The sequence below is a fragment of the Thalassophryne amazonica genome, chromosome 17, assembly GCF_902500255.1.
Source record: "Thalassophryne amazonica chromosome 17, fThaAma1.1, whole genome shotgun sequence".
In the NCBI taxonomy this organism is placed as follows: domain Eukaryota; kingdom Metazoa; phylum Chordata; class Actinopteri; order Batrachoidiformes; family Batrachoididae; genus Thalassophryne; species Thalassophryne amazonica.
Window position 1 is genome coordinate 53596659 of NC_047119.1, and position 27928 is coordinate 53624586.

The 27928-nt window shown below is 43.9% G+C and overlaps 1 protein-coding gene across 1 annotated transcript in view; it reads left to right on the top strand.

Annotated features, from left to right (window-relative positions):
- The window catches only part of ank1b (ankyrin 1, erythrocytic b), a 208679-nt gene that overhangs the window by 66478 nt on the left and 114273 nt on the right, over positions 1–27928 (top strand). The window contains exons 2-5 of the mRNA XM_034192685.1: positions 11552–11653; positions 18327–18425; positions 23561–23659; positions 23876–23974. Coding sequence (XP_034048576.1) covers positions 11552–11653; positions 18327–18425; positions 23561–23659; positions 23876–23974 — 399 coding nt within the window. The remainder of the gene's footprint in view (positions 1–11551; positions 11654–18326; positions 18426–23560; positions 23660–23875; positions 23975–27928) is intronic.

Genomic DNA, 27928 nt, shown 5'->3' on the forward strand with positions numbered 1-27928 from the left:
AGTGTTCCTGAGCCCACGCCTTAAGATCCTTTATACAATAATGTCAGTTTTTAATGCAGTGCCACCTGAGGGATCGAAGCTCACAGCCATTTAGTGTTGGTTTTCGGCCTTGCTGCTTACATATAGAAAGTTCTCCAGATTCTCTGAATTTTCTGATTATATTATGGACTGTAGATGATGGAATCCCTAAATTCCTTGTAATTGAACATTGGGAAACATTGTTCTTAAACTGTTGGACTATTTTTTCATGCAGTTGTTCACTTTGCTTGTGAACAGCTGAGACTTTTGGGGATGCTCCTGTTATACCCAATCATGAGTGTCCCAAAGGTGATGTAACACAGTGGTAAACATACCACTGTCCCAGCTTTTGTGAAACGTGTTGCAGGCATCCATTTTAAAATGAGCAAAGATTTGCACAAAAACAATAAAGTTTATCAGTTTGAACATTAAATAGCTTGTCATTCTGGTGTATTCAATTCAATATTGATTAAAGAGGATTTGCAAATCATTGTATTCTGTTTTTAATTTACATTTTACACAATATCCCAACTTCCAACTGTGCCATTTCTTTAAGAAGTTCTAACAGATGTTTGTAATTTATTGATTTAACAGTGGTCGCAGAATACTGCTTATGAGGAACAAACTACTAACAAACGGTGCATGTATTCTGATGTCCAGATTATGTTTTTTAAATCATGACCAACATGTAAATGATCAGTAGACCAAAAGACAAATTAGACCAAAGTAAGAATTAAAGACAGATATTCAACATCCACAAGATGACAACAGGCATGTTTGTTACTGAGAGAACACACACTTTATGTACGTCATTCAAATATCGATCATGTCCTGCTGCTTTTGCTTTTCTTAAATATGATGACAGTGGCGGTTCTACACTGAATTACTCCCCAGGTGAGAGCCTCTCTTTGCACCCCCCCACCACCTTTTTTTTTCTTTTGCACAGTCTTTTTTATATATATATATATATATATATATATATATATATATATATATATATATATATATATATATATATATTTTACAAGTGCCCCTGAAATTGCAAGTGAAATTGACATCAAAAGACCGCAGGCTACAATATAACTCTTCTACAAAACATCCATGAATTGAAAACTTGAATAAACACACCCCTTACATGCTAAATGTCTGTCATTACACACTTTAATAAACTGTATTTCAGGGAAGAACAATTAGCTCTTTTATTAAGGTGCATGTTTGTCTCAACATTTAGCTTAATGTTTGTAAATCATAGGCTAAATGTATAACTATTTAGCATTAATTAATCTGCAAAGTTTTAGGTTTGACAGAAATTTGATAATGTACTGTTTGCATTTTTTTCCCTAATTTTTTGGTCTTCATCTGTGGATCAAAAGAAAATCTAAACTGAAATGTTACTTGAATTCCCATGCCTATGAAATCAAATGTGATTCTTTTTTTCCATCAAATAAAGCAGTTAATTATGAAGATAAGCCCCATTTTAAATGTTATTATTATTATTATTATTTTATTTTATTTTTTCAATGTACATGACATTAAAAAGAGAGTCTCTAGATAATTATTGTAAAAATTGGATAACACACTCTTGCAGGCACACAAAAAAGGTCAGATTCAAGTCACTTCAGCGAAAAATGTGAAAGGAGCGCCTGTCCTCTCCAGTGAGATTCAAACCCGTTGTTCCACCCTGTCTGTCCGCTTTCCAACACCATTTATTTCATAAACTAGCTGCCTGCATTGTTCACTGGAGTTCTGGTTCTGCTTTGTTGCATCCTAAGTGGACTTCTGTCAGAGCGGAGACACTGAGGAGGTGGAGTAGCAGGGAACAGTGAGCACGATGCTCTGGAGCCAAGGAGCAGAGCGCACGGGCCGAGGAGGAGCGCACCTGTCCCCGGTTACGCAGGAGACAACCTCTGTCACTAGTTCTGTTCTGTGCACATCAGCACGCAGGGGTGCCTGCTTGCAGCTGCGGGGCATCAATTTGCCAATTCCTCACATAGTGATATAACTGCTTTGCCATGCAGAATGATTTTTTTTAAATGCTTGTTGTGCCGCCCCCATGTGTGTCATGAAAAAAATGCACCCCAGGTGACTGCTCCCCTTGCCTGCACCAAAAACCGCGCCTGCATGATAATCTTGATATGTGGAAACATTATTAAACAATATTCAGAACTGGGATAGCAATATAAGATCACATTGCACATTCTAGACAACATCATTAGCAAAGGGCTTTGGGTGAAACACTGAAATACTATGAAATTCTGCCTATTTAGGGATGCATTTCTACATATGTTTTTCCAATTAAAATTTTTAAATTTATGCTTGATAGCAATTTTTCCAAATTTCAAGACAATTTATTCCATTCAAAAAGAGTGGATACCAACTTATACTAAAAAATGCCACTTCCTGAAAAAAATGGTGGTAAGTGGTCTAGTCTATATTACCTGAATACAAAATGCTTCCAGTACTTTTTTGCATTTCGGTGAGATCTTTGAGATCATACAGAGCCAAGTGTGATGAGTAAGTAGATTTTCATGCATGTGAGCCCTGTTTTCTTATCAGCAGCTGTAGTTGGGTTTCTTTAGAGCATTGCAAAGACTTTTAGAGAATGACGTGCTGTTCTGTATTTCTGAAGAAAATGAGGCCATGTCAATCCTTCCATAAATCTGCTTGGCTGTCGTTTTTGTCAGAGCTGTCTTGGGCAAACACAGAAAGTGTTCCAAGAAACACAGCTGGTCCAGTAATTTGTCAACATCACCGAGTCAGCATGACAAAGGAACCCAGCTGCTCGCAGGTTGTTGTGTTTTCATAAAAGGTTTCCAAATTGGATGGGTTTTTTCCTTCTAGATGTGGTGTTTTGCTGTTTCTCGCCTATTTTCTCGCCTTTTTTGCCGATGACAAAATACATGGTTAGATCACACAATAGTTTTTATGTAATTAAAGGAAGTTCAACCACAAAGACTCAGGAGACAAGAAAAGGTTAAAGATTTTAATCCGGAGTGATAATGAACAGAATATTAGAACAGTCTTTGATGGAGATCCCCGGTATGTAGCTATCAGATCCTGCCATCAGAAGAAGGGAGGGGAGGAGCCTACCCCTGGGCATCAGACAGGGACAGGGACTGGTGGTGGTGGAGTGGAGGAGGTAGTGCTCAGAACAGTGACTGCAAGCAGGAGAGCGGTGCGTTAGAACTGAGATTTTATAAAACAATGTGCACGTTTCTGTTGGTTGGGAGTTGATCACTGAAAAGAGGAACAGCTGCTAACAATTAGAGACTACAGCTGTAAATGATTAGGTGAATCTGAGTCTTACTGGTGCAACTTATGCTACACTACATGTCTTGTGGGTTCACTCTTGTTTAGGGCTCCTTCACACATAACACGAAAGATGCAGAAACTGGAAGAAAATCCGCAAACCAAAAATGAAATGGGGAACCATGAAACATTCCACCTGCTGTTGGGAGGGACGCATGGTCAAACAGGCATGAGCGATACCGCGGAGACGGTTCCATGCACACTCATGTTCACACACACGAAATCAGTGCGAGCATGTGGAAAGTCGTGCACAGAGCAGTGGAGAAAAAAAAATAATAAAACACCACAATTTACAATACTTAATTCCTGTTATAAAGTGCGGATTTAGCCAGCATGGTGTGTCCAGCACGCAGTGATCCACTGCAAATGTGATCTGTGTTTTAATTACTACAATGTGGGGAAATCCCACAGGGGCGTCCCATGGGATAATTTCCTGTATGGCACGATATTCAGCAGCCTTATGGTGCGCTGACGCGCTGGTCCGCTGAAGCAATAATTTATTCCCACCTGAGGACAGCATGCCGACATCCGCGCCTCAAAGTAAAGTTATGTGAGGTTGTATCCTATAAGCCAGTACAGGTGTTCCCCAGCTGTGAGTTGCGAAACAGATATCTGAACAGCTGCACGTCGCAGGGGGACACATCCAGCTCTGTCAGCGGACCCCGGCAGCTCACAGAAAAAACGTTCACTCTCTGTACCTTCATTCTGCTTCACTTTTAATTTTGTGCGGCCATCACGGAATTAATTAGAATGAATTTGTGCTGCTGTGACAAAAATGAGGCGCTTTTCGTCACAATATCATGAACCAATAGATTAATGTATAATTCGTGCTGCTGAATCACGACTTGCCGTGAGACCAGGTTGACAGTAACCATGAAGCCCCAACAGGAACCCTGAATGCAACACGGCTAATGGGCTCTGGAGAAGTAAGAAATCCTCAATGGCGGATAAGGCGGAGGAGGTGATGGCTTGTAACCCAACAGCTGTGGAGGCAGATGAAGGTTGCAGCAGGTCCTCAGACCCCAATCATCTATGATGACTAGTTTTATAATGTGCATCAAAACCACACACATTGTTGTGTGGGCCGCTGAAGAGGAGGTACTGCTGGCCCACCACCACCAGATGGCGCCCTGCTTGAAGTGCGGGCTTCAAGCACGAGAGGGCGTCATAGCAACCAGGAGTGACAGCTGTCACTCGTCACCAGCACCAGCTGTCACTCATCCACATCACCACCACCATAAAGGCCGGACTGCAACTCCACCTCCCCGCCGAGAAATCTGCTACCTTGGAGGTAATTCTCTGCTGTATCGATAACCAATAATAGTCTGATCTCATTTGCAGCCATTTTCCTGTGACAGTGTACTTATCTGCGGTATTGGCATTTGGTGTGGACTGCGACGGCTTCGCCTCACACCCCAAACCAGATAAGTGGTGAAACAGGAGCTGCACGAGTGTGTGTTTGGAGGTGGAGGTGCTCCCTCCTAAGTGAACACTGACTGTGGGATTACTGAGTGTGCATACTCACACTCACCTGTGCTGTTCTTGTTCTCTGCCAGCAGTACCAGGTCTGACAGCTGGAGACGGTGACCACCTGGGGACCCAGGACTTGGCGGCTCCGGTGTTCTTCAGATCCGTTGGCTGTGAGGGCCGTGTGGGATCCGGCTCGGTTCTGGACGGGCATCTCCTATCCTCAAGCCTGCCCACACGTCACCCAATGTGTAATTGACTAAAGTCTAAAACTGATTGTTGTCTGTATTCCGTTGTGCACAATTTACAACATTAAATTGTTACTGTTTGGCTTATCCATTGCCCGTTCTTTTACGCCCCCTGTTGTGGGTCCGTCTACCTACACTTTCACAACAGGATTTCTCGGCCAGCGTCATGGATCCCGAGGGGCGTCAACCATCGCTTGAACAGCCAATGGAAGAGCGAGGTGCACAGGCGCCAGCAGGAGGCGTGTTAGGTGGGCTGCAGCACATCTTAACCGCTTTTACTGCTCGGTTGGACTTAGTTACCGAGCAGAGCATTGTTCTCAATCGAAGGATGGAGGCTCTCACCACCCAGGTGGAAGCGCATGCTCAGGGCGCTGCTGCAGCACCTCCTCCTGCTGACCGAATGCCAGAGACAGACATTCCACTGGTCGTTCAACGAACCCCCCCACCTTCCCCTGAAGCATACATAAGCCCTCCGGAGCCATACGGAGGCTGTGTGGAGACGTGCGCGGACTTCTTGATGCAGTGCTCGCTCGTCTTTTCACAGCGTCCCGTCATGTATGCATCAGACGCTAGCCGGGTGGCTTACGTTATAAATTTGCTTCGAGGAGAGGCACGCACCTGGGCTACGGCGCTCTGGGAGCAGAATTCACAGCTCCTAACGGTTTACACTGAGTTTGTGAGGGAGTTCCGACAGGTGTTCGACCACCCTCATAGAGGCGAAATCGCTTCAAGCGTGCTGCTGTCGATACGACAGGGGTGTCGGAGCGCAGCGAAGTATGCAGTCGACTTCCGCATCCCGGCAGCGTGAGCTGGCTGGAATGCTGTTGCGCTCCGAGCCGCCTTTGTAAACGGACTGTCTCTGGTCCTTAAGGAGCACCTGGTGGCGAAGGACGAGCCGCGGGATTTAGACGGGCTTATGGACCTGGTTATACGGTTAGACAGCCGATTAACAGAACACCGACGGGAGCGAGACGAAGGGCGTGGTCAGGCACAAGCCGTCCCTCTTCCTCCCAGGTCCGAAAGGGAGCCGACTTCCCCACGCTCCATAGCCAGGGCTCTCCACGTGACGACAGCTCCCCCTGCTGACGTTGCTATGGAGACGAGCAGGGCCAAAAAGCGATCAGATCAGAGACAAAGGAGGCTGATCCGTGGAGAGTGTTTTCTCTGCAGCTCAACCGAGCACACACAGAGAGAATGCCCCAAACGGCCAAAACAGCAGCACTCGTCCTTAGAGACTGGGCTAAGGGTGGGTCACAATACCCACGTGGGGAGACCCCGAAAATCTGTACGTATCCCAGTCATGATCCTGAGTGGGGATCTAACCCTTCACGCCCCAGCACTGGTGGACACGGGGTCGGAGGGGAATCTGCTGGACAGCAGATGGGCAAAGGAGGTTGGGCTCCCTCTAGTGGCCTTACCGTCACCATTGTCGGTGCGGGCACTAGATGGTACCCTTCTTCCACTAATCACACACCAGACACAGCCCGTGACTTTGGTTGTGTCTGGTAATCACAGGGAGGAGATTGTGTTTTATGTAACACCTTCTACCTCCCGAGTGATTTTGGGTTTTCCATGGGTGTTAAAACACAACCCCCGGATTGATTGGCCGTCTGGGGTTGTGGTTCAGTGGAGCGAAACCTGCCACCGGGAGTGTTTAGGATCCTCGGTTCCACCCGGTGTGACAGCTAAGGAGGAGGTTTTAGTCCCCCCCAATCTGGCGGCGGTGCCAGCAGAGTACCATGACCTTGCTGACGTCTTCAGCAAGGATCTGGCACTCACGCTGCCCCCACACCGTCCGTACGATTGTGCCATTGATTTGATACCGGGTGCTGAGTACCCGTCCAGCAGGCTGTACAACCTCTCACGTCCGGAACGCGAATCAATGGAGACCTACATCTGGGACTCGTTAGCTGCCGGGTTGATCCGGAACTCCACCTCCCCGATGGGTGCTGGTTTCTTTTTTGTGGGCAAAAAGGACGGTGGACTCCATCCATGCATTGATTACAGAGGGCTGAACGAGATCACGGTTCGCAACCGATACCCGTTACCTCTGTTGGATTCAGTGTTTACGCCCTGCAGGTGGAATCCCAGAAGCTCAAGGACAGGTACATAGGACCCTTTACCATCCTCAAAGTCCTCAGTCCAGCCGCAGTGAAGCTGAAGCTGCCAGCTTCGCTGCAGATCCACCCGGTTTTTCATGTGTCACGCATCAAACCTCACCACGTTTCACCCCTCTGTACCCCCGGACCGGCGCCGCCTCCTGCCCGGATCATCGACGGGGACCCGGCTTGGACTGTGCGCCGGCTCCTGGACGTCCGTCGGAAGGGCCGGGGGTTCCAGTATTTGGTGGACTGGGAGGGGTATGGACCCGAAGAACGCTCCTGGGTGAAGAGGAGCTTCATCCTGGACCCGGCCCTCCTGGCCGACTTCTACCTGCGGCACCCGGACAAGCCTGGTCGGGCGCCAGGAGGCGCCCTTTGAGGGGGGGGTCCTGTTGTGTGGGCCGCTGAAGAGGAGGTACTGCTGGCCCACCACCACCAGATTGCGCCCTGCTTGAAGTGCAGGCTTCAAGCACGAGAGGGCGTCATAGCAACCGGGAGTGACAGCTGTCACTCGTCACCAGCACCTGCTGTCACTCATTCACATCACCACCACCATAAAGGCCGGACTGCAACTCCACCTCCCCGCCAAGAAATCTGCTACCTTGGAGGTAATTCTCTGCTGTATCGATAACCAATAATAGTCTGATCTCATTTGCAGCCGTTTTCCTGTGACGGTGTACTTATCTGCGGTATTGGCGTTTGGTGTGGACTGCGACTGCTTCGCCTCACACCCCAAACCAGATAAGTGGTGAAACAGGAGCTGCACGAGTGTGTGTTTGGAGGTGGAGGTGCTCCCTCCTAAGTGAACACTGACTGTGGGATTACTGAGTGTGCGTACTCACACTCACCTGTGCTGTTCTTGTTCTCTGCCAGCAGTACCAGGTCTGACAGCTGGAGACGGTGACCACCTGGGGACCCAGGACTTGGCGGCTCCGGTCTTCTTCAGATCCGTTGGCGGTGAGGGCCGTGTGGGATCCAGCTCGGTTCTGGACGGGCGTCTTCTATCCTCAAGCCTGCCCACACGTCACCCAACGTGTAATTGACTAAAGTCTAAAACTGATTGTTGTCTGTATTCCATTGTGCACAATTTACAACATTAAATTGTTACTGTTTGGCTTATCCATTGCCCGTTCTTTTACGCCCCCTGTTGTGGGTCCGTGTACCTACACTTTCACAACACACATGGTGCCAACTAACGGTTGGCACCATGTCATGTCAACATTGTCCAGTGTAAAGAAATTGTCATTGGGAGACAATAAAAGACAAAGTGGTTTTTTAAGCAAAAAAAGAAAAAAAAATTGTCCCTTTCAAGCTTTATGCACTTTTTATTTTTTTTTTTTTTTTTTTTTTTTTTTTTGCAGTCTTGAAAAAAATGGTTCTGTGAGAAAAAAGAAAGCAAATCCAGGGTTTTAAACTCTTCAGGCTTGAGTTTGATTTTGAATTTGAAGGACTTCTACAAGAATGGGCAGATGGAAAAACCCTGATGAGTTTTGAGAAAGACAGCAACAGGAAATTCAAGGGATGATTAGAATCAAAATCAAAAGCACAGAAAGAAGAGAGTCCTCAGAGGGAATGGGAGCAGCTGTCAAAAGAGAAAGTAATCTTGTTTGTATGATAATGTCTCATTGAGATCAGAAGGGTCACAGGAACAAAGAACATTGGCTTGTGATGCATGAGAAATGATAAGAGATGGCACAGAGAGGAGCTGGCACATATTTTTGGTTTAATTAGAAGAACATCTCAGAAAGATATTTCATTTTTGTCAAGTGTGAAGTCCAGTATGCCGCATTTTGTTTTAGTGAGCGCTGTAAGCAGATGTGTTCATCCTGCAGGTCGTTTGTGTTCCTGTAGTGACAGATGAATGGATTGTGAGGTCGGTGAACAGTCACACGTTCAGACAAAACACGGGAGATTTCCTGACAGATCACATAGGCAGACAGCGAAGTGCGTTCTGCTGTGAACGGCTGCCAAACTCAGCGTGGGCGATGGTTGCCGGCGAGAAGTCAGACATGTTACAGAAACAGAGAACAGTGTGATGCTGCATGTACGGCAGCCTTCCTGAGGCGGGACGAAGGCGATATCACTCTCACATCTCTGCACTGTGAGTCCAAATTCGAGTCCTGAGCCAGCTTACCGATCTCGACTTTGACCTTGACTTGGATCTTGCAGTGCCCAGACTTCAATCAATCAACTTCAACTTTTTTCTTATATAGCGCCAAATCACAACAAACCGTTGCCCCAAGGCGCGCCATATTGTAAGGCAAGGCCATACAATAATTATGAAAAACCCCAACGGTCAAAACGACCCCCTATGAGCAAGCACTTGGCAACAGTGGGAAGGAAAAACTCCCTTTTAACAGGAAGAAACCTCCAGCAGAACCAGGCTCAGGGAGGGGCAGTCTTCTGCTGAGACTGGTTGGGGCTGAGGGAAAAAACCAGGAAAAAGACATGCCGTGAAGGGGGGCAGAGATCGATCACTAATGATTAAATACAGAGTGATGCATACGGAGCAAAAAGAGAAAGAAACAGTGCATCATGGGAACCCCCCCACAATCTACGTCTAAAGCAGCATAACCAAGGGATGGTCCAGGGTCACCCGATCCAGCCCTAACTATAAGCCTTAGCGAAAAGGAAAGTTTTAAGCCTAATCTTAAAAGTAGAGAGGGTATCTGTCTCCCTGATCTGAATTGGGAGCTGGTTCCACAGGAGAGGAGCCTGAAAGCTGAAGGCTCTGCCTCCCATTCTACTCTTACAAACCCTAGGAACTACAAGTAAGCCCGCAGTCTGAGAGCGAACCTCTCAGACTGCGGACAGAGAGCTTGACAATGACTTCGCAATGACCTTGTCCCACATCTGTAACCCACCTCATCATGCCTTATGCTAATCCTTATTTGTCATATTTTCACGCAATTGGGGTTTTCAGTTGATTTTCACAAAATGTTTCTAGGCTGTAGAAAGCCTCAGCACGTCACCTGTAAAATGCAGTGAAGAAATGAATGAGACTCCAAACTTGTGACTGGTTAGTATGTACGTACATGTGTATGTACGAGGGGTAGTTGAGAAGCTTTGAGACTGACCCAGAATAAGTAGGGCGTGGTTTTCCACATTGCATCCAATGAGTCAAAACTTATATATATATATATATATATATATATATATATATATATATATATATATATATATATATATATATATATATATATATATACATATATATATATATATATACAAACATATACACGAGGTCTGTTAGAAAAGTGTCGGACCTTTTTTTTTTTTTGCAAAAACCTGATGGATTTGAATCACGTGTGCTTGCATGAGCAAACCTTGAACCTTCGTGCGCATGCGTGAACTATTTCACGCCTGTCGATTGCATTATTTTCTAGTAAGCAGCTTTTGTGTGAGGACATGTGCAGTGCTCTCGGCGGATTTTCATTACAAGGAAAAAGACGGAACGACTGGAGCAGTGCCGCATCAAATTTTTCCAGAAACTGGGCGACAGCCAGTTGGAAACCATTCAGATGATTCAGACGGCTTTCGGTGACTTTTCAGTCATGTGACTATCCGAGAAATTGTGGAAGAGGTGGGCATGTCACAGCATGTCCTGTGAGACTTAGACACGGAGGTGCTTTTGCTCCACCGTCAGCAGCAGCATGAATTTCACCGCCACTCTTTTCATGGCCAAATCTTCTGTCACAGTGGAATGTGCAGAAAAAGTGCTGATGTCCACCTCTTCCGCAATTTCTCGGATAGTCACACGACTGTCCCGCATCACCACAGCGTTCACTTTGGAAATAATCTGGTCATTTCAGCATGTTGATGGCCGACCGGAGCGTGGCTCGCTCTCCACCGTTGTGCGGACGTCTTTAAACCGGTTGTACCGCTCCTTAATCTGTGTGATGCCCATAGCATCGTCACCGAAAGCCGTCTGAATCTTCCAAATGGTTTACACCTGGCTGTCACCCAGTTTCTGGCAAAATTTGATGCGGCGCTGCTCCAGTCATTCCGTCTTTTGAAAATCCGCCGAGCGCACTGCACATGTCCTCACACAAAGGCTGCTTACCAGAAAATGATGCAATCAACAGGCGTGAAAAATTTCACGCATGGCACGAAGGTTCAAGGTTTGCTCATGCAAGCACACGTGATTCAAATCCATCAGGTTTTTGCAAAAAATAAAAAGGTCCGATACTTTTCTAACAGACCTCGTATATATATATATATATATATATATATATATATATATATATATATATATATATATATATATATATATACGAGGTCTGTTATATGTCTGTGCTGAATATACCTGAAAGTGCCCCCCACCCCCCAAGAAAACATGTGACTGCATTTACGTCTGTGCCTGTTGATACTCTTTGTTGATAATTGTTTATAATTTTCTTCCTTTAGGCAGATGCAACCACCAGCTTTCTGCGAGCAGCTCGTTCAGGTAACTTGGATAAGGCCCTCGATCACATCAAGAATGGAATCGACATTAACGTTGCTAATCAAGTAAGAACCACCCAAAACGTGTGACTCCTGCAGATATTCTTCAGTCACAACTCACTCCTGCCACTTTTCTCCACCCACTCCACCCTGTCTGCACTCTCTTCTTCACCTCTCTACCACACTCTCCATTACTTTGAAGAGTTGTCCCAAAATATTTAAACTCATGTGCTTTCACCACCTCTACTCCTTGTAACTGCACTATTCCACTGGGCTCCCTCTCATTTAAACACGTGTACTCAGTCTTTCGTTTACTGACTTTCATTCCCCATCTCTCCAGAGCATATCTCCATATGTCCCGGCTAGTCTCAACCTGCTCTCTACTCTCACTACAGATCAGTGTCATCAACAAACACCATAGTCCTGTTGGTGCTCATCTGTCAACCTGTCCATCACCATTGCATATAAAAAAGGACTCAGAACTGATCCTTGGTGTAATCCCACCTCCACCTCGAATGAATCTGACATTCCTACCACACATCTCATCACTGAGATGTGCCATAAACTTACTGTAGTTCAAATTCTTTTCTGGGAGAATATCCTGATTCCCAACAACTTTGAAGTAATTATTTTTTTATTGCTTTCAGTAATAGTTCATGTTTTATTAATGCAGTTGGTGATGGGATTAATGTTTAATATAATAGAAGACTTTTTGTGTCTATCTGCCAATTAACCATATAAGCCTGGAATGAAAATTAATTGTAAAGTTGCTACAAATGATAAAACATATTAATCTTTCAGTTATTTTTTCAATCAGTCAGATTAACCCGATCACTTTTTTCAATTCATCCATTAATTTCCGACAAGTCTGTAAAGCTTTTTTTGTCTTACTAATTAATAACAACCATGTCTACCAGTAATCTTTCAACCTTTTATTCAAGCATTTTCTCGTAAAATAATTATTTTGCAAATGGAAAACAAATCCCAAATATAAAAAACAGCAATAAAGTGCCAGTAATTAAATGGCAGCTATGGGAAATGTTTAGAGTATGTGTAAAATTTGCACACAGCTTTGCCTCTTCCTGAGACACACAAAGTGAAGTCAGTGATATACGTGGTCTATTAGAAAAGAAACCGACCTTCTTATTTTTTCAAAAACTATATGGATTTGAATCACGTGCGATTACATCAGACAAACTTAAACCCTCGTGGGCGTGCGTGAGTTTTTTCACGCCTGTCGGTTGCGTCATTCGCCTGTGGGCAGGCTTTGAGTGAGGAGTGGGCCACCCCTCCCATCTATTTTTTCATTGTTTAGGAATGGCTCAGAGACTGCCGCTTTGCTTGATCAAACTTTTTTCAGAAACTAAGGCACATCAGAGTGTACACCATTCGAGAAATTCAGCTGGTTTTCGGTGAAAATTTTAAGGGCTGATGAGAGATTATGGAGTGTTACTGTCACTTTAAGGACAACCCACGGAGCCGGAGGGTGCGCCGCGCTCTGAGCCGCCGTCGTCAGCCTGTTTCGAGCTCAAAACTTCCAAATTTAAGCCTCTGTTGACACAGGACGTCGTGAGAGAACAGAGAAGTTTCAGAAGAGGTCGGGATCAGCAGTTTATCATTCCACTGTTAAAGGAGATTTTGTAATGAAAGACGTGCGGACGGATTTGCGCGTCGGCAGGCAGCCGCTCATGGCCCGGCGCCACAGAGAAACACCTCCGTGTTGATAACCATTCGTAAAATTCACTTTTCACTTTGAAAAGTGTTTGAGAGAAATAAACAACCATGAAAATAAAAGACAGAAAAAAATAATGCTGAGCCAGAACAAAGTATTTATAGGCTCAGTGGAACGCTTTGGTGCATTCTTCATTGGGTTGATCTAAATAAGCAAATAGGACCAGAAATAAAATAAAACAGGACTTCTAACCCCCCCCCCCCCCCCTTTTTAAACTGTGTAACGTTTAACATGGATACAGTTCATCAGATAGTTTATAAATCGGTCTGTATTGTTGCACTTTGTGGTGTAAAAGCCATAACTTGAAACATGTCTAGTTTGTGATTTGGATTTGTATCACTCTGTTGACTGTGATGTTTGGTGGCAAAATGGGCACAAGTTTTTATAGAAAGACAAAAAACACTGGTGAGCCAGAAGATGACATTAAAAATTCACACATAACTGTCTCAGTTTGTGTTGTACAAGTGAAGCACTCAAAAAGAGGGAACAGTATTCAAGAATGGACAAGAAATGTGAAAATGAAAACTTTTGAGATCATCTGCATTAACAAACCAATAACTAATTAATTACTTTCTGTCTGTGTGTCTTTCTTTCTTTTTCTTTTTCTTTCTTTCTAGCTTCCAGTCTTGTTTATTTCTTTCTTTTTGTTTTTGTATATTTCAACTCTGTATCTTTGTAATTATCTGTTTCTTTCCTTTCTGATGACCAAAGTTTTTATAAAAAAAATGCTTTTATTTGAAAATGCAAATAAAAGCACTTTTTGGGGGGGTCGACCCCTTCTTTAGTCTTTCAACCACATAGAGACACATTGTAGATTTTAGGACAGTGGTCAGCTTTTTTTTAGCATATCGGCTCACCATCTTAGAACACTGGAGTCTGTAAAGCCATATTTCTTGGCCGCTTGAGACTTGTTTGATGACTATGCTGCATCTCATTTGTTATCATTAGTTTAAAGTTTGCTATCATAATTTCTTCTCAGCTTGTGAACTTAGGCTTTTCAGTCTTTGTCTTTTTGGGATGATTAATGTGTTTTGCCGTCATGCAATAATGTGTAGTTAGAAGAGCAGGTCTCTTTAGTATTGAGTGGTACACTCATTTCACAGGTATTTGGTGCCACCCACTGCCACAGATGTATGTGACATATAGAAGGCTAGACCCTAAATATATATATCTCATTTGGAGCAATACGACAACTTGTCTAAGAAGGGCTTTTCTCTCTCTCTCTCTCTCTCTCTCTCTTTAATCAAGATATCTAACTATCCACCTGAGACTGTAGATACAGAAGAAAAACATGTTTCACTGCGTGTGTAAAAATGCATACTTGTTTGAGTCTATGGCACATATATGTATTCACTGCTTGTCATCACTGTTCCTGTCTGTCGCTCTGCAGATTCCCACAGAGAGACGGTTTGATCCATTTGAACGTGGTAGGAAGCAGAATGAGAAAAATGCTTCTGCTGGACAAATTAGTTACAGCAAGCAGGTTGTAGCTCTAAATTATCACAACAGTCCTGAGACGGACAAACAAACAGGCAGGCAATTTTGAGATAAATCAGTTTTCTTCACCCACAACGCCAACTCTCTGCTTGTCCTTCTCCAGTTTCTTTAGTTTGTCAGAGTTGCTGTTGTTGCTATCATTGTGGAACTGTCAGTTGCTTCTTCATTAACGATGAGTGATGTGTTCCAGTGCTTATTGTGCCGTACATTTTCCTACATTTCAGGCAGTAAATGTCTGTCATCAAAAAAAGGAAGGCGGAACCTCCGCTTGGGATCATTTCTCCCACCGCTGCACTAAAAACAAAGTTCACCAGTTACAAAAGCTAATTACATGCTTATTTAGTTGTACTTATTCCATTTGTGTTTAACTAGTCTTAACTGAATTATGCACAGCAATTAAGTCATTTGGGAAGGAAGAATGCTTTAAAGTTTTGTAATTAGGTGATTATTATTACATGAATTCTGTTGAGCACCAATTAACTCATTAAGCTGCAATTAGAAAGTATGATTTTTCAATAAAAAAGCTTTTTGAGCTCTATTCTGTGACACTGACTGAGACATTTTGGAAATTATGATTTTTCAACTGATTACAATATTTCAAACTGAATTTACTGGAACCTGATGGATTGATTAATGCTATTAAACTGGAGTGTTGATTGGAATCTGGATGTGGATTCTCAATCATTTTTGTAACATTGAAATCCTCATTTCCCTAAACCTAATAAATGCACTGGTTCAGCATGTTCCATGACAAACTGTAAGTGAAGTTTTGTGCAGGTCCAGCTGAGGTACAGAAAAAATTATTAGCCCCTCTGAAATTTAGTGTTTTCTTCAGAATTTTTCAAAATACTTCTTTTTTTTTTTTACAGAGCAAGGCATTTTCAGCACAGCATTTCTAAACATCCTACTTTTATTTTGGATGCTTACATTATTTACTTTGCACACAGGGTCAGAATTAATGAGGCCCCTAAGAATGGACATTTTTGGTGAACCACAGCACAAACCACTGTTGTGTAATGATGAGCTTTAACCTTGTGATTCTCAAAACTTGTAAAAATCGAGTTCGGATTGAAGTTATCTTCAATGTACACACAGCATAAAAACTTCAGTCAGGGTTTGAGCTGTGACTGAGAAAACATCAAAAGTTATCAGTTTAAGAATTGAAAAAAATGAATTGTTGATGCTCACAGAGCAGGAGAAGGAGTTACCACAGGGTTTCCAAGTGGAGTGAGAAGTTTCATCAAGAAATTTAAAGAGAGCCACACAGAAAAGAACAAGCCTGGCAGAGCTAAGATGCAAAATATTTCAAGAACTCTGGAAAGAAAACTAGTGAGACATGTGTCTAAAGACTCCAGAACAACTGCCAATAAACTAGTGAATGACCTGGCCAAGTCTGGAGTTGTAGTCTCACAGAAGATGATAACTAGAAACCTGGAGAGGAGAACTATGAGGGTGCAGATCAAGAAAAACTCCTTCAAGATACTTTCAAACAGGACTGAAGTATGTTGAGGACAACCTGGAGAAAGATTGTGCATACTGGAAGCATGTTCTTTGGTCAGATAGGTAGGTAGGTAGGTAGGTAGGTAGGTAGGTAGGTAGGTAGGTAGGTAGGTAGGTAGGTAGGTAGGTAGGTAGGTAGGTAGGTAGGTAGGTAGGTACGTACGTACGTACATACATACATACATACATACATACATACATACATACATAATTCATTAATCCCCCAGGGGAAATTCAGGATATAGTGGAGCGGGTGGCTCCACTACAGGGGCCCCAAGTGGCTGACAATCCTGTCCAGCTGGTTGGTGTCCCTGTCTGTGATGCTGCCTCCCCAGCAGACAGCAACATAGGAGACTATGCTTGCCACTACCGACTGATAGAACATCTGCAGCATCTCCCCACAGACATCAAAGGACCTGAGCTTCCTTAGGAAAAACGGCGAACTCTGTCCCTTCCTGTAGAGCGCATCCACATTTGCCGACCAGCCCAGCTTGTTGTCCAGGTGCACACCTAAGTATTTATAGGTCTGCATCATCTCAGTGTTGTTGCCCCGGTTGCTATTGGGTTGCACGGGAAACCTGGACCTGCGGAAGTCCACAACCAGCTCCTTGATCTTGGACATGTTCAGGAGAACAACATGTTCGCTCCAGTCACTGAAGACCCTCACCAGGTCTCTGTACTCCCCTTCCTGCCCTCTCCGCGCATATGCCACAATGGCTGTGTCATCTGAATATTACTGGATGTGGCAAGAGTTAGAGTTGTCATTAAAGTCTGCTGTGTACAGAGTGAACAGGTAGGGGGTGAGAACAGTGCTCTGTGGAGCCCCAGTGCTGCTCACTCAGACACAGTTCCCCAGCCTGACAAACTCTGGTCGTCCTGTCAGGTAGTCTGTAATCCAGGAATCTTTCTAAGCTTCTCTCTCAGTAAGAGAGGCTGGATAATATTAAAAGCATGCAAAAAGTCAAAGAACATAATCCTGACATAACTCCCCAGCTCTTACAGGTATGTGTGAGCCCGGTGGAGCATGTAGAGGACAGCATCATTCACTCCATTATGCTCCTGGTACCTGAAATGTAGGGGATTCTCAGTCTCAGGTGGCCAAGGAGCAGCCTCTCCAGAGTCTTCATGATGTGCAGTGGGTTTAGATGAAACTAAAGCCCTTTGGCCATAGAGATGTTGCTTGTGTTTGGAGAAAGAAGGGAGAGGTAATCCAAAACCACTGTCCCCACAGGGAAACAGGGCGGTGGGAGTATTATCCTGTGGGGATGCTTCAGTGCATCAGAAACTGAGAATCTCCTCAAGGAATCATGATGAAAGAAGGTTATGTGTAGATTTTGAAAGAAAACCTCAAGCAGTCAGCAGCAGCACAACTGGGTCTGAGTCATCGCTTTGTTATCCAACATGACAATGACCCAAAACATACATTGTTCCTTGTCAAGAACTACCTCCAGAAGACCAACATGAATGCCACTGACTGGCCTACACAAAGCCCAGACTTAAATCCCATTGAACATCTGTGGGGTGAACTGAAGACCAAGGTCCATGCCAGAAGACCATCAAATCTGGAGGCATTTGAAAGATACACCAAAGAAAAATGTGCTGGCATTCTTCAGGAGACATTTCTGAGACTTTCTGAAAACTACAAGAAACTGACTATCATCATCAGGGGGGCTAATAATTTTACCCTGGTAGTTTTTGATTTTTGTGAAAAAAAAAAAATTCTGTGCACAAAGTAAAATCATGTCAGCATCCAAAATAAAACTAGGATGTTTATAAATGCTGTGTGTTGAAAGTTCCTTGTTCTGTTTTTTTCAATAATTTTGTCCTAATCTATAAGGTACACGTCTGAACAGGGTATTGTTAATGAAGTTAGAATGCAATGTTGTTAATTGTTTTTTCTTATTCTTAAATTCCAGAACTTTCCAGCCTTGGCAGAGTTATGTTAGTTTATGTTTCTATTAAATTGTTAGATTGTATCCTTTATGTGACTGCATCTCTTTCCTCCTGAAGAATGGTCTCAATGGGTTACACCTGGCCTCTAAAGAAGGTCACGTCAAAATGGTCCTCGAACTACTGCACGCTGGCATTGAGCTTGAGGCCACCACCAAGGTACTGACTTAACTTATGCATTCTGCTTTGGTTGCTACATCTGCATTAGTTTGTTTATATAGTCTCTTGATAATATGTGTGTTTATACAGTAATCTGTTGATAATGTGTGTGTTTATATAGTATTCTGTTGATAATGTGTGTGTGTGTTTATATAGTGATCTGTTGATGATATGTGTGTTTATATACAACCCCTGGCAAAAATTATGGAATCACCGGCCTCGGAGGATGTTCATTCAGTTGTTTAATTTTGTAGAAAAAAAGCAGATCACAGACATGACACAAAACTAAAGTCATTTCAAATGGCAACTTTCTGGCTTTAAGAAACACTATAAGAAATCAAGAAAAAAGATTGTGGCAGTCAGTAACGGTTACTTTTTTAGACCAAGCAGAGGAAAAAAATATGGACTCACTCAATTCTGAGGAATAAATTATGGAATCACCCTGTAAATTTTCATCCCCAAAACTAACACCTGCATCAAATCACATCTGCTTGTTAGTCTGCATCTAAAAAGGAGGATCACACCTTGGAGAGCTGTTGCACCAAGTGGACTGACATGAATCATGGCTCCAACACGAGAGATGTCAATTGAAACAAAGGAGAGGATTATCAAACTCTTAAAAGAGGGTAAATCATCACGCAATGTTGCAAAAGATGTTGGTTGTTCACAGTCAGCTGTGTCTAAACTCTGGACCAAATACAAACAACATGGGAAGGTTGTTAAAGGCAAACATACTGGTAGACCAAGGAAGACATCAAAGCATCAAGACAGAAAACTTAAAGCAATATGTCTCAAAAATCGAAAATGCACAACAAAACAAATGAAGAACGAATGGGAGGAAACTGGAGTCAACGTCTGTGACCGAACTGTAAGAAACTGCCTAAAGGAAATGGGATTTACATACAGAAAAGCTAAACGAAAGCCATCATTAACACCTAAACAGAAAAAAACAAGGTTACAATGGGCTAAAGAAAAGCAATCGTGGACTGTGGATGACTGGATGAAAGTCATATTCAGTGATGAATCTCGAATCTGCACTGGGCAAGGTGATGATGCTGGAACTTTTGTTTGGTGCCGTTCCATTGAGATTTATAAAGATGACTGCCTGAAGAGAACATGTAAATTTCCACAGTCATTGATGATATGGGGCTGCATGTCAGGTAAAGGCACTGGGGAGATGGCTGTCATTACATCATCAATAAATGCACAAGTTTACGTTGATATTTTGGACACTTTTCTGATGTTTGAGGATGATGAAGTCATTTTTCAAGAAGATAATGCATCTTGCCATAGAGCAAAAACTGTGAAAACATTCCTTGCAAAAAGACATATAGGGTCATTTTCATGACATAGGGTCAGTGTCAACGAGCAGATGTGATTTGATGCAGGTGTTAGTTTTGGGGATGGAAATTTACAGGGTGATTCCATAATTTATTCCTCAGAATTGAGTGAGTCCATATTTTTTTCCTCTGCTTGGTCTAAAAAAGTAACCGTTACTGACTGTTAGTGTTTCTTAAAGCCAGAAAGTTGCCATTTGAAATGACTTTAGTTTTGTGTCATGTCTGTGATCTGCTTTTTTTTCTACAAAATTAAACAACAGAATGAACATCCTCCGAGGCCGGTGATTCCATAATTTTTGCCAGGGGTTGTAGTATTCTGTTGATAATGTGTGTACGTTTATATAGTAATCTGTTGATAATGTGTGTGTTTATATAGTATTCCGTTGATCATGTTTGTGTTTATATAGTATTCCATTGATAATGTGTGTGTTTATATAGTAATCTGTTGATAATGTGTGTGTTTATATAGTATTCCGTTGATCATGTTTGTGTTTATATAGTATTCCATTGATAATGTGTGTGTTTATATAGTATTCTGTTGATAATGTGTGTGTTTATATAGTATTCCGTTGGTAATGTGTGTGTGTATACAGTATTCCATTGATAATGTGCGTGTTTATATAGTATTCTGTTGATACTGTGTGTGTTTATATAGTATTCTGTTGATAATGTGTATGTTTATATAGTAATCTGTTGATAAAGTGTGTGTTTATATAGTATTCCGTTGATAATGTTTGTGTTTATATAGTATTCCGTTGGTAATGTGTGTGTGTGTATATAGAAATCCATTGATAATGTGCTTGTTTATATAGTATTCTGTTGATACTGTGTGTGTTTATATAGTATTCTGTTGATAATGTGTATGTTTATATAGTAATCTCTTGATAAAGTGTGTCTTTATATAGTATTCCGTTGATAATGTTTGTGTTTATATAGTATTCCGTTGGTAATGTGTGTGTGTGTATATAGTAATCCATTGATAATGTGCGTGTTTATATAGTATTCTGTTGATACTGTGTGTGTTTATATAGTATTCTGTTGATAATGTGTATGTTTATATAGTAATCTGTTGATAAAGTGTGTGTTTATATAGTATTCCGTTGATAATGTTTGTGTTTATATAGTATTCCGTTGATAATGTTTGTGTTTATATAGTATTCCATTGATAATTATGTGTTTATATAGTATTCCGTTGATAATGTTTGTGTTTATATAGTATTCTGTTGATACTATGTGTGTTTATATAGTATTCTGTTGATACTGTGTGTGTTTATATAGTATTCTGTTGATAATGTGTATGTTTATATAGTAATCTGTTGATAAAGTGTGTGTTTATATAGTATTCTTTTGATAATGTGTACAGATGAAGGCATCCATTTGATTTGTTTTCCATATTGTACTAAATTATTAGTTTCTTCAGGCACTATTACATAATGAAGTGATTTTTTTTTTTAGTTATTACATAATGCTCTGTTATTATATAATGCACTCTATAATTACATGTTCAACATAAAAAAAGTCCTGCATTTGTAATAGCCACTGCAATCTGTAATGATTTAGTATAAAATGTAGGGAAACTTATTAAATATTGCCTTCAGGCTGATTATTGCACCAAAATGCACCAGATTATAAAAAATAAAGTTATTATCACATAATTAGGTGAAACATTATTGCCTTTTGCTGAGTTATTACATAATCTGCTATATTATATTTTCATCATAAAAATACAAACCTGTGGCAAAATGAAATCAAATTTATTACATGTTGCTTTCAGACTCTTTATTGCAAAATATGTCAGATTATGACAAAATGCAGGTGCTACTACATATTCATTCATTTTCTGCCACTTATCCACGTCCAGATCACAGTGGCAGTAGACGTAGCAGCTCATCCCATGCTTCCCTAGCCTCAGGAAGGCTTATAACTCTTTCCAGTGGATCCTGAGGCATTTCCAAGCCAACTGGGAAATATATTCCCTCCAGCATGTCCTGGGTCTTCCCTGGGCCTCCTTTCCGTTGGATGTGCCTGGAAGACTTCCCTGGGAGATGACTGGGGTCATCCTTACCACATGCCCGAACCACCTCATCTGGCTCCTTTTGATTAGAGGAAGCAGCGCCTTGACTCAGAGTCCTTCCCAGATAGTCAAGCTTCACATCCTGACCAGGAGTGTAAGCCCAGATACCCAACAGAGGAACCTTATCAGCACATCCAAGAAGGACACATCCAGACTGGACAAACTGATCAGGCGGGCTGGCTCTGTGGTTGGCAGAGAAGAGAACATTGGACAAACTACTGGACATTATGGGCGATGCCAGTCACCCTCTGCACACCATCATCAGCAACCAGAGGAGAATCTTCAGCTACAGACTGCTCCTTCACAAGTGCAGGACCATCAGACTGTACAACTCCTCACTCAGGGGAGGAGGCGTAACAGGAAGACAAGCGACGGGAATGAGAGGAGCAGTCGTAGCCAGTAAACCAGTAGTGAGCAGTATTTCTGGTATTTATATTTGTGTATTTATATTTCTATTTGAAATTCGTTTTTTACTTTCACTTTTGATATTTTGTGTGCTTCTTACGCTGTGTGCTGCTATACTATGCTGCTGGAAGCTTAATTTCCCTGAGGGAGTCTTCCCAAGGGATTAATAAAGTTCTACCTAATCTAATCTAATTCTTTCGGTCATTACTCAAAGTTCATAACTGTCGGTGAGGATAGGACCGTAAATCAGATGGTAAATTGAGAATCTTGCCTCCTGGCTCAGCTCCTTCTTCACCAAGATGGTTTGTACAGCGTCCGTAAAACATCAGAAACCACCTCAATTCATGTATTGATCTCAGGCGCCAACTGAGCTCCACTTGTGAGTAAGACCCAGAGATACTTAAACTCCTCCCAGGGGGAGTAACTGTCCCCTGCCCCAGAGGGGACAAGCCATCCTTTTGCAACAGAGGACCGTAGTCTCAGATTTAGAGGTGATGATCCTCATTTCAGTTGCTGTGCACTCTGTCTCAAACCTGATGAGTGTACATCAGAGGTCTCCTCCTGATGAAACCAACAGAAACCACATCATCGGCAAAAAAGCAGAGATACAACTCTGAGGTCACCAAACTGGACACCCTCAGGTCCCTGACTGTGCCTTGAAATCCCATCCATGAACATTGCGGACAGGATTGGTGACAAGGGGCATCTCTGGCAGAGTACAATACCCACTGAGAACAGGTCCGATGGTATGCCAAGAATGTGGACACAGTTCCTACTTTGGTCACATAGAGACTGCATCACACATTGTAGTGGTCCGGGTATCCCATGCTCCTGCAGTGGCCCCACCGTGAGAGACTACAAGTCCACAAAACACATTTAGACTGGTTGGTCAAGTTCCCAAGACCCTTAAAATATCCTTGCGAGGCTAAAGAGCTGGACCAAGGTTCCACAACTCACATTGCACCTCCTGAATGTCATTGTTACATAATTAGTATAATATATTATGTATTCAGTTGTGTTGACTTATTACATAATACATAGAGTTAAAGGGACATTTGTTTTGTTCATTCCTTATAAAAAACAAACAGTACATGAAATTTGAAATCCACAGTTGTTTTGTTTGTTGCAGGAATTTTGTGTCTAAAATAATGACAACAGAGTACTAATGATTATAGTACAAACTGCTTGAATGATGCTTTACGAGTGCTGCATGTTTGTGATCCAGGCCATCAGGTTGCATTCGTTCTGCTGGACTTCACGCTTATTTTTTCCTTTCTCTGCCTTTTTGTGGTGTAATTCATGTTCATGACCTGCAGAAAGGAAACACAGGCCTTCATATCGCAGCGCTGGCGGGGCAGGAAAAAGTGGTGGCTGAGCTCATCCACTACGGTGCCAACGTTAATGCCCAGTCACATGTGAGTCACCACAAGCTGTTAGCAAAACCTCCTGTTTATGACTCACCAGCTGACACGGCTTCATATGTTTGCATACAGAGTCTATTATTTGTATAATTCCTGTCACCATCTGACACATACAAGTGTGTGTTTTCCTCACTTTTATCACAAGGGCTGCATCTAAACTCAGAGTTACTTTACAATGTGTTCAAACATAATCTGTGTTTGTCCCGACAGAAAGGGTTCAGCCCTCTTTACATGGCAGCACAGGAGAACCACTTAGAGGTTGTGAAGTTCCTGCTCGAGAACGGTGCCAATCAGAGTCTCCCGACTGAGGTAACTGTCCGTTCATACAAGCAGCAAGCAGACCTACGATGGCAATAAAAGGAACTAACAAACAAGCTTATTTCATGCTACGTGTAACTTCAACCACACCTGCTCCTAATTAACATCATGCATATGATGAGAAAATTATTCCCAGCAACAGTACCAGACGTGTCCCAGAGGTGGCAGAGTGGTATATACTGAAGTGCTAATATAGGTTCCATAGGTCCATTCAGCTCAGTCCTCGCAAACAACTTGACACAAACGGTTCATTTTTACTGAATGTTAATATGTGCCATGTCAGGTAACCTTGTTGTTTCACGATGTGACATGTGGCGAAATGCTAACCAGAACCAGAACCATAACTGTGACCACAACCTTAAAAATAACATAGATGAATACGAGCTCATGGCACAGACCTGAAGCAGATAGTTCTGTTCACTGTCAGAGAGAAATGACGCACCTATCACAAGAAAACCCGTCTCACCTGTCCATCACCAAATAACACAACAGAGCTACAGAACTCATCACAAAAGGGGTGATGGAAAGGGGCACTGACCAAGAGTTAAAAAAATCTTATGAGTTTGGAATAAGAATGTGTTACAACAATGAATGAAAATGAATGAAAGAATGTGTTATAGAAGAGGGTGCTGCCAGGATTATATTCTGTTGTGTGGGCTGCTGAAGAGGAGGTACTGCTGGCCCGCTACCAAAGAGCGCCCTGCCTGAAGTGCGGGCTTCAGACACGAGAGGGGCGGTGCCGGCTCACAGGAACAGCCGGGGTGACAGTTGTCACTCATCAACTATGACAGCTGTCATACTTAACGTACCAAAACGTTACCAAACGTTCAGGCTTTTGGTAAATGACATCTTGCGGGACTTCCTGCACCGATTCGTCTTCGTATACCTAGACGATATTCTCATTTTTTCCCCGGATCCTGAGATCCTGCAGCAGTTGTTGGAGAACCGGCTGTTTGTGAAGGGCGAGAAGTGCGAGTTTCACCGCACTTCTTTGTCCTTCCTGGGGTTCATAATCTCCTCCAACTCCGTCGCCCCTGATCCGGCCAAGGTCACGGCGGTGAGAGACTGGCCCCAACCGACAAGCCGTAGGAAGCTGCAACAGTTCCTCAGCTTTGCGAATTTCTACAGGAGGTTCATAAAAGGCTACAGTCAGGTAGTTAGCCCCCTGACAGCTCTGACCTCCTCCAAAATACCATTTACTTGGTCGGATCGGTGCGAGGCCAGCGTTAGGGAGTTGAAACGCCGGTTTTTCGACTGCACCAGTTCTGGTGCAACCCGATCCTAGCCACCAGTTTGTGGTAGAAGTGGATGCCTCGGACTCAGGGATAGGAGCCGTGCTGTCCCAGAGCGGGGAGTCTGATCAGATTCTCCATCCTTGTGCCTATTTTTTCACGCAGGTTGAACCCCAGCTGAGCGGAACTATGACGTGGGCAATCGGGAACTCCTAGCGGTGAAGGAGGCTCTTGAGGAGTGGAGACATCTGTTAGAGGGAGCCGCCGGCACCATTTACGGTTTTCACAATCCATCGGAACCTGGAGTATATCAGGACCGCCAAGCGGCTGAACCCCAGGCAAGCCCACTGGTCATTGTTCTTCGGGCGTTTTGACTTCCGGATCACCTACCGCCCCGGGACCAAGAACCAAAGATCGGATGCTCTGTCCCGGATTCACCAAAGTCGAAGTCAAAACCGAGCTGTCAGATCCGCCAGAATCCATTCTACCTGAGTCCACTATCGTGGCCACCCTCACCTGGGACGTGGAGAAGACCGTCCGGGAGGCCCTGGCACGGAACTCGGACCCTGGTAACGGACCGAAGAATCGCCTCTACGTCCCACTGGAGGCCAGAGCTGCCGTCCTGGACTTCTGTCACAGTTCCAAACTCTCCTGCCATCCGGGGGTGCGAAGGACCGTGGCAGTGGTCCGGCAGTGCTTCTGGTGGGCGTCCATGGAAGCTGACGTCCGGAACTGTGTCCAGGCCTGCACCACCTGTGCCAGGGGAAAAGCTGACCACCAACGGGCACAGGGACTCCTCCAACCGTTACCTGTGCCCCATTGCGCCTGGTCCCACATCGGCCTGGACTTCGTCACGGGCCTCCCGCCATCCCGGGACATGACTACCATCCTCACGATAGTGGACCAATTCTCCAAGGCGGCCCACTTCGTGGCCCTCCCGAAGCTCCCTATGGCCCAGGAGACAGCAGACCTCCTGGTCCACCACGTCGTGCGTCTGCATGGGATACCAACAGATATTGTCTCAGATCGTGGTCCCAAGTTCAAGTCTGGAGGAGTTTCTGCCGAGAACTGGGGGCCACCGTGAGCCTCTTGTCTTGGTATCACCCGCAGACCAACGGACTGGCAGAACGGGCCAACCAGAAACTGGAGCAAGCCCTGCGCTGTGTGACATCCACGCACCCGACAGCCTGGAGTTACCAACTGGCCTGGATCGAGTACGCGCATAACAGCCAGGTGTCCTCTGCCACCGGCCTCTTCCCCGTTTGAGGTGTGTCTGGGGTACCAGCCCTCATTGTTTCCTGTGGTCGGTGTGCCCTCGGTCCAGGCCCACCTGCTGAGGTGCCGTCTAGTGTGGTGCACTGCCCGTTCTGCCTTGTTGAAAGCCCGGATGAGGGCCAAAGCCCATGCAGATCGCCCGGCGTTCCCCGGCCCCTGCATACCAAACCCGGGCATTAGGTATGGCTTTCCACAAAGGACGTTCCGCTACAAGTGGACTCCCCGAAACTAAAAGACAGATACATTGGACCATTTAAGATCCTCAAGGTCATCAGTCCTGCCGTAGTGAAGCTACAGCTCCCAGCTTCACTGCGGATCCACCCGGTTTTCCATGTCTCCAGGTTGAAACCCTATCACACTCACCCCTCTGTGCTCCCGGACCGGCGCCGCCTCCTGCCCGGATCATCGACGGGGAGCCGGCTTGGACTGTGCGTCGGCTCCTGGACGTCTGCCGGAAGGGCCGGGGGTTCCAGTACTTGGTGGACTGGGAGGGTTATGGACCCGAAGAACGCTCCTGGGTGAAGAGGAGCTTCATCCTGGATCCGGCCCTCCTGGCCGATTTCTACCGTCGCCGTCCCGACAAGCCGGGTCGGGCGCCAGGAGGTGCCCATTGGGGGCGTGGTCCTGTTGTGTGGGCCGCTGAAGAGGAAGTACTGCTGGCCCACTACCAAAGAGCGCCCTACCTGAAGTGCGGGCTGCCAGCAGTACCAGATCCGACAGTCGGAGACAGTGATCACCTGGGGACTCGGAACTTGGCGGCTCCAGTATCCTTCGGGTTCGGTGGCAGTGGAAATCGTGTGGGATCCGGTTCTTCTCGGGACGGACATCTTCTATCCTCGAGCCTACCCACACATCACCTTGTATAGTTTGATTGTGATCCAAATTCTGCATTTGTCTGTATTCTCGTTGTGCATTTTTCACAACAGTAAAGTGTTGTATTTTTGGCTCATCTATTGTCCGCTCATTTACGCCCCCTGTTGTGGGTCCGTGTCACTACACTTTCCCAACAATATTCCATAGCATGCACCAGATCTCCCCCACCTGTGTAGACCGCAGGGGCCCTGTTACATCTTGGTGCTGTAGGTTGATGCAACATTTTCCCCCCTGTGGTAAATCCCCATTTTCAAAACGCATTATGTGCCACTTAACAATAAATAAAATATATTGAGACAGTTTCAAATTGCAAAACATACAAAAAAATGATTTTTTTTGATTGACTGATTTGGCAAAATACATGACATATATAACAATGACATATATATACATATACTTGCTGAGGATGGCATGAAAAAGCACAGACTTATTTCCATCATGGTCCCCATGACAACACAGAAAAACAAACAAGAAAGGAAAAAAAAGCAGAAATTACTTAAAAATGGCTACAAGGCCATCTGTATACAAAATTAATAAAATACAACATTATTATGATTATAATAAT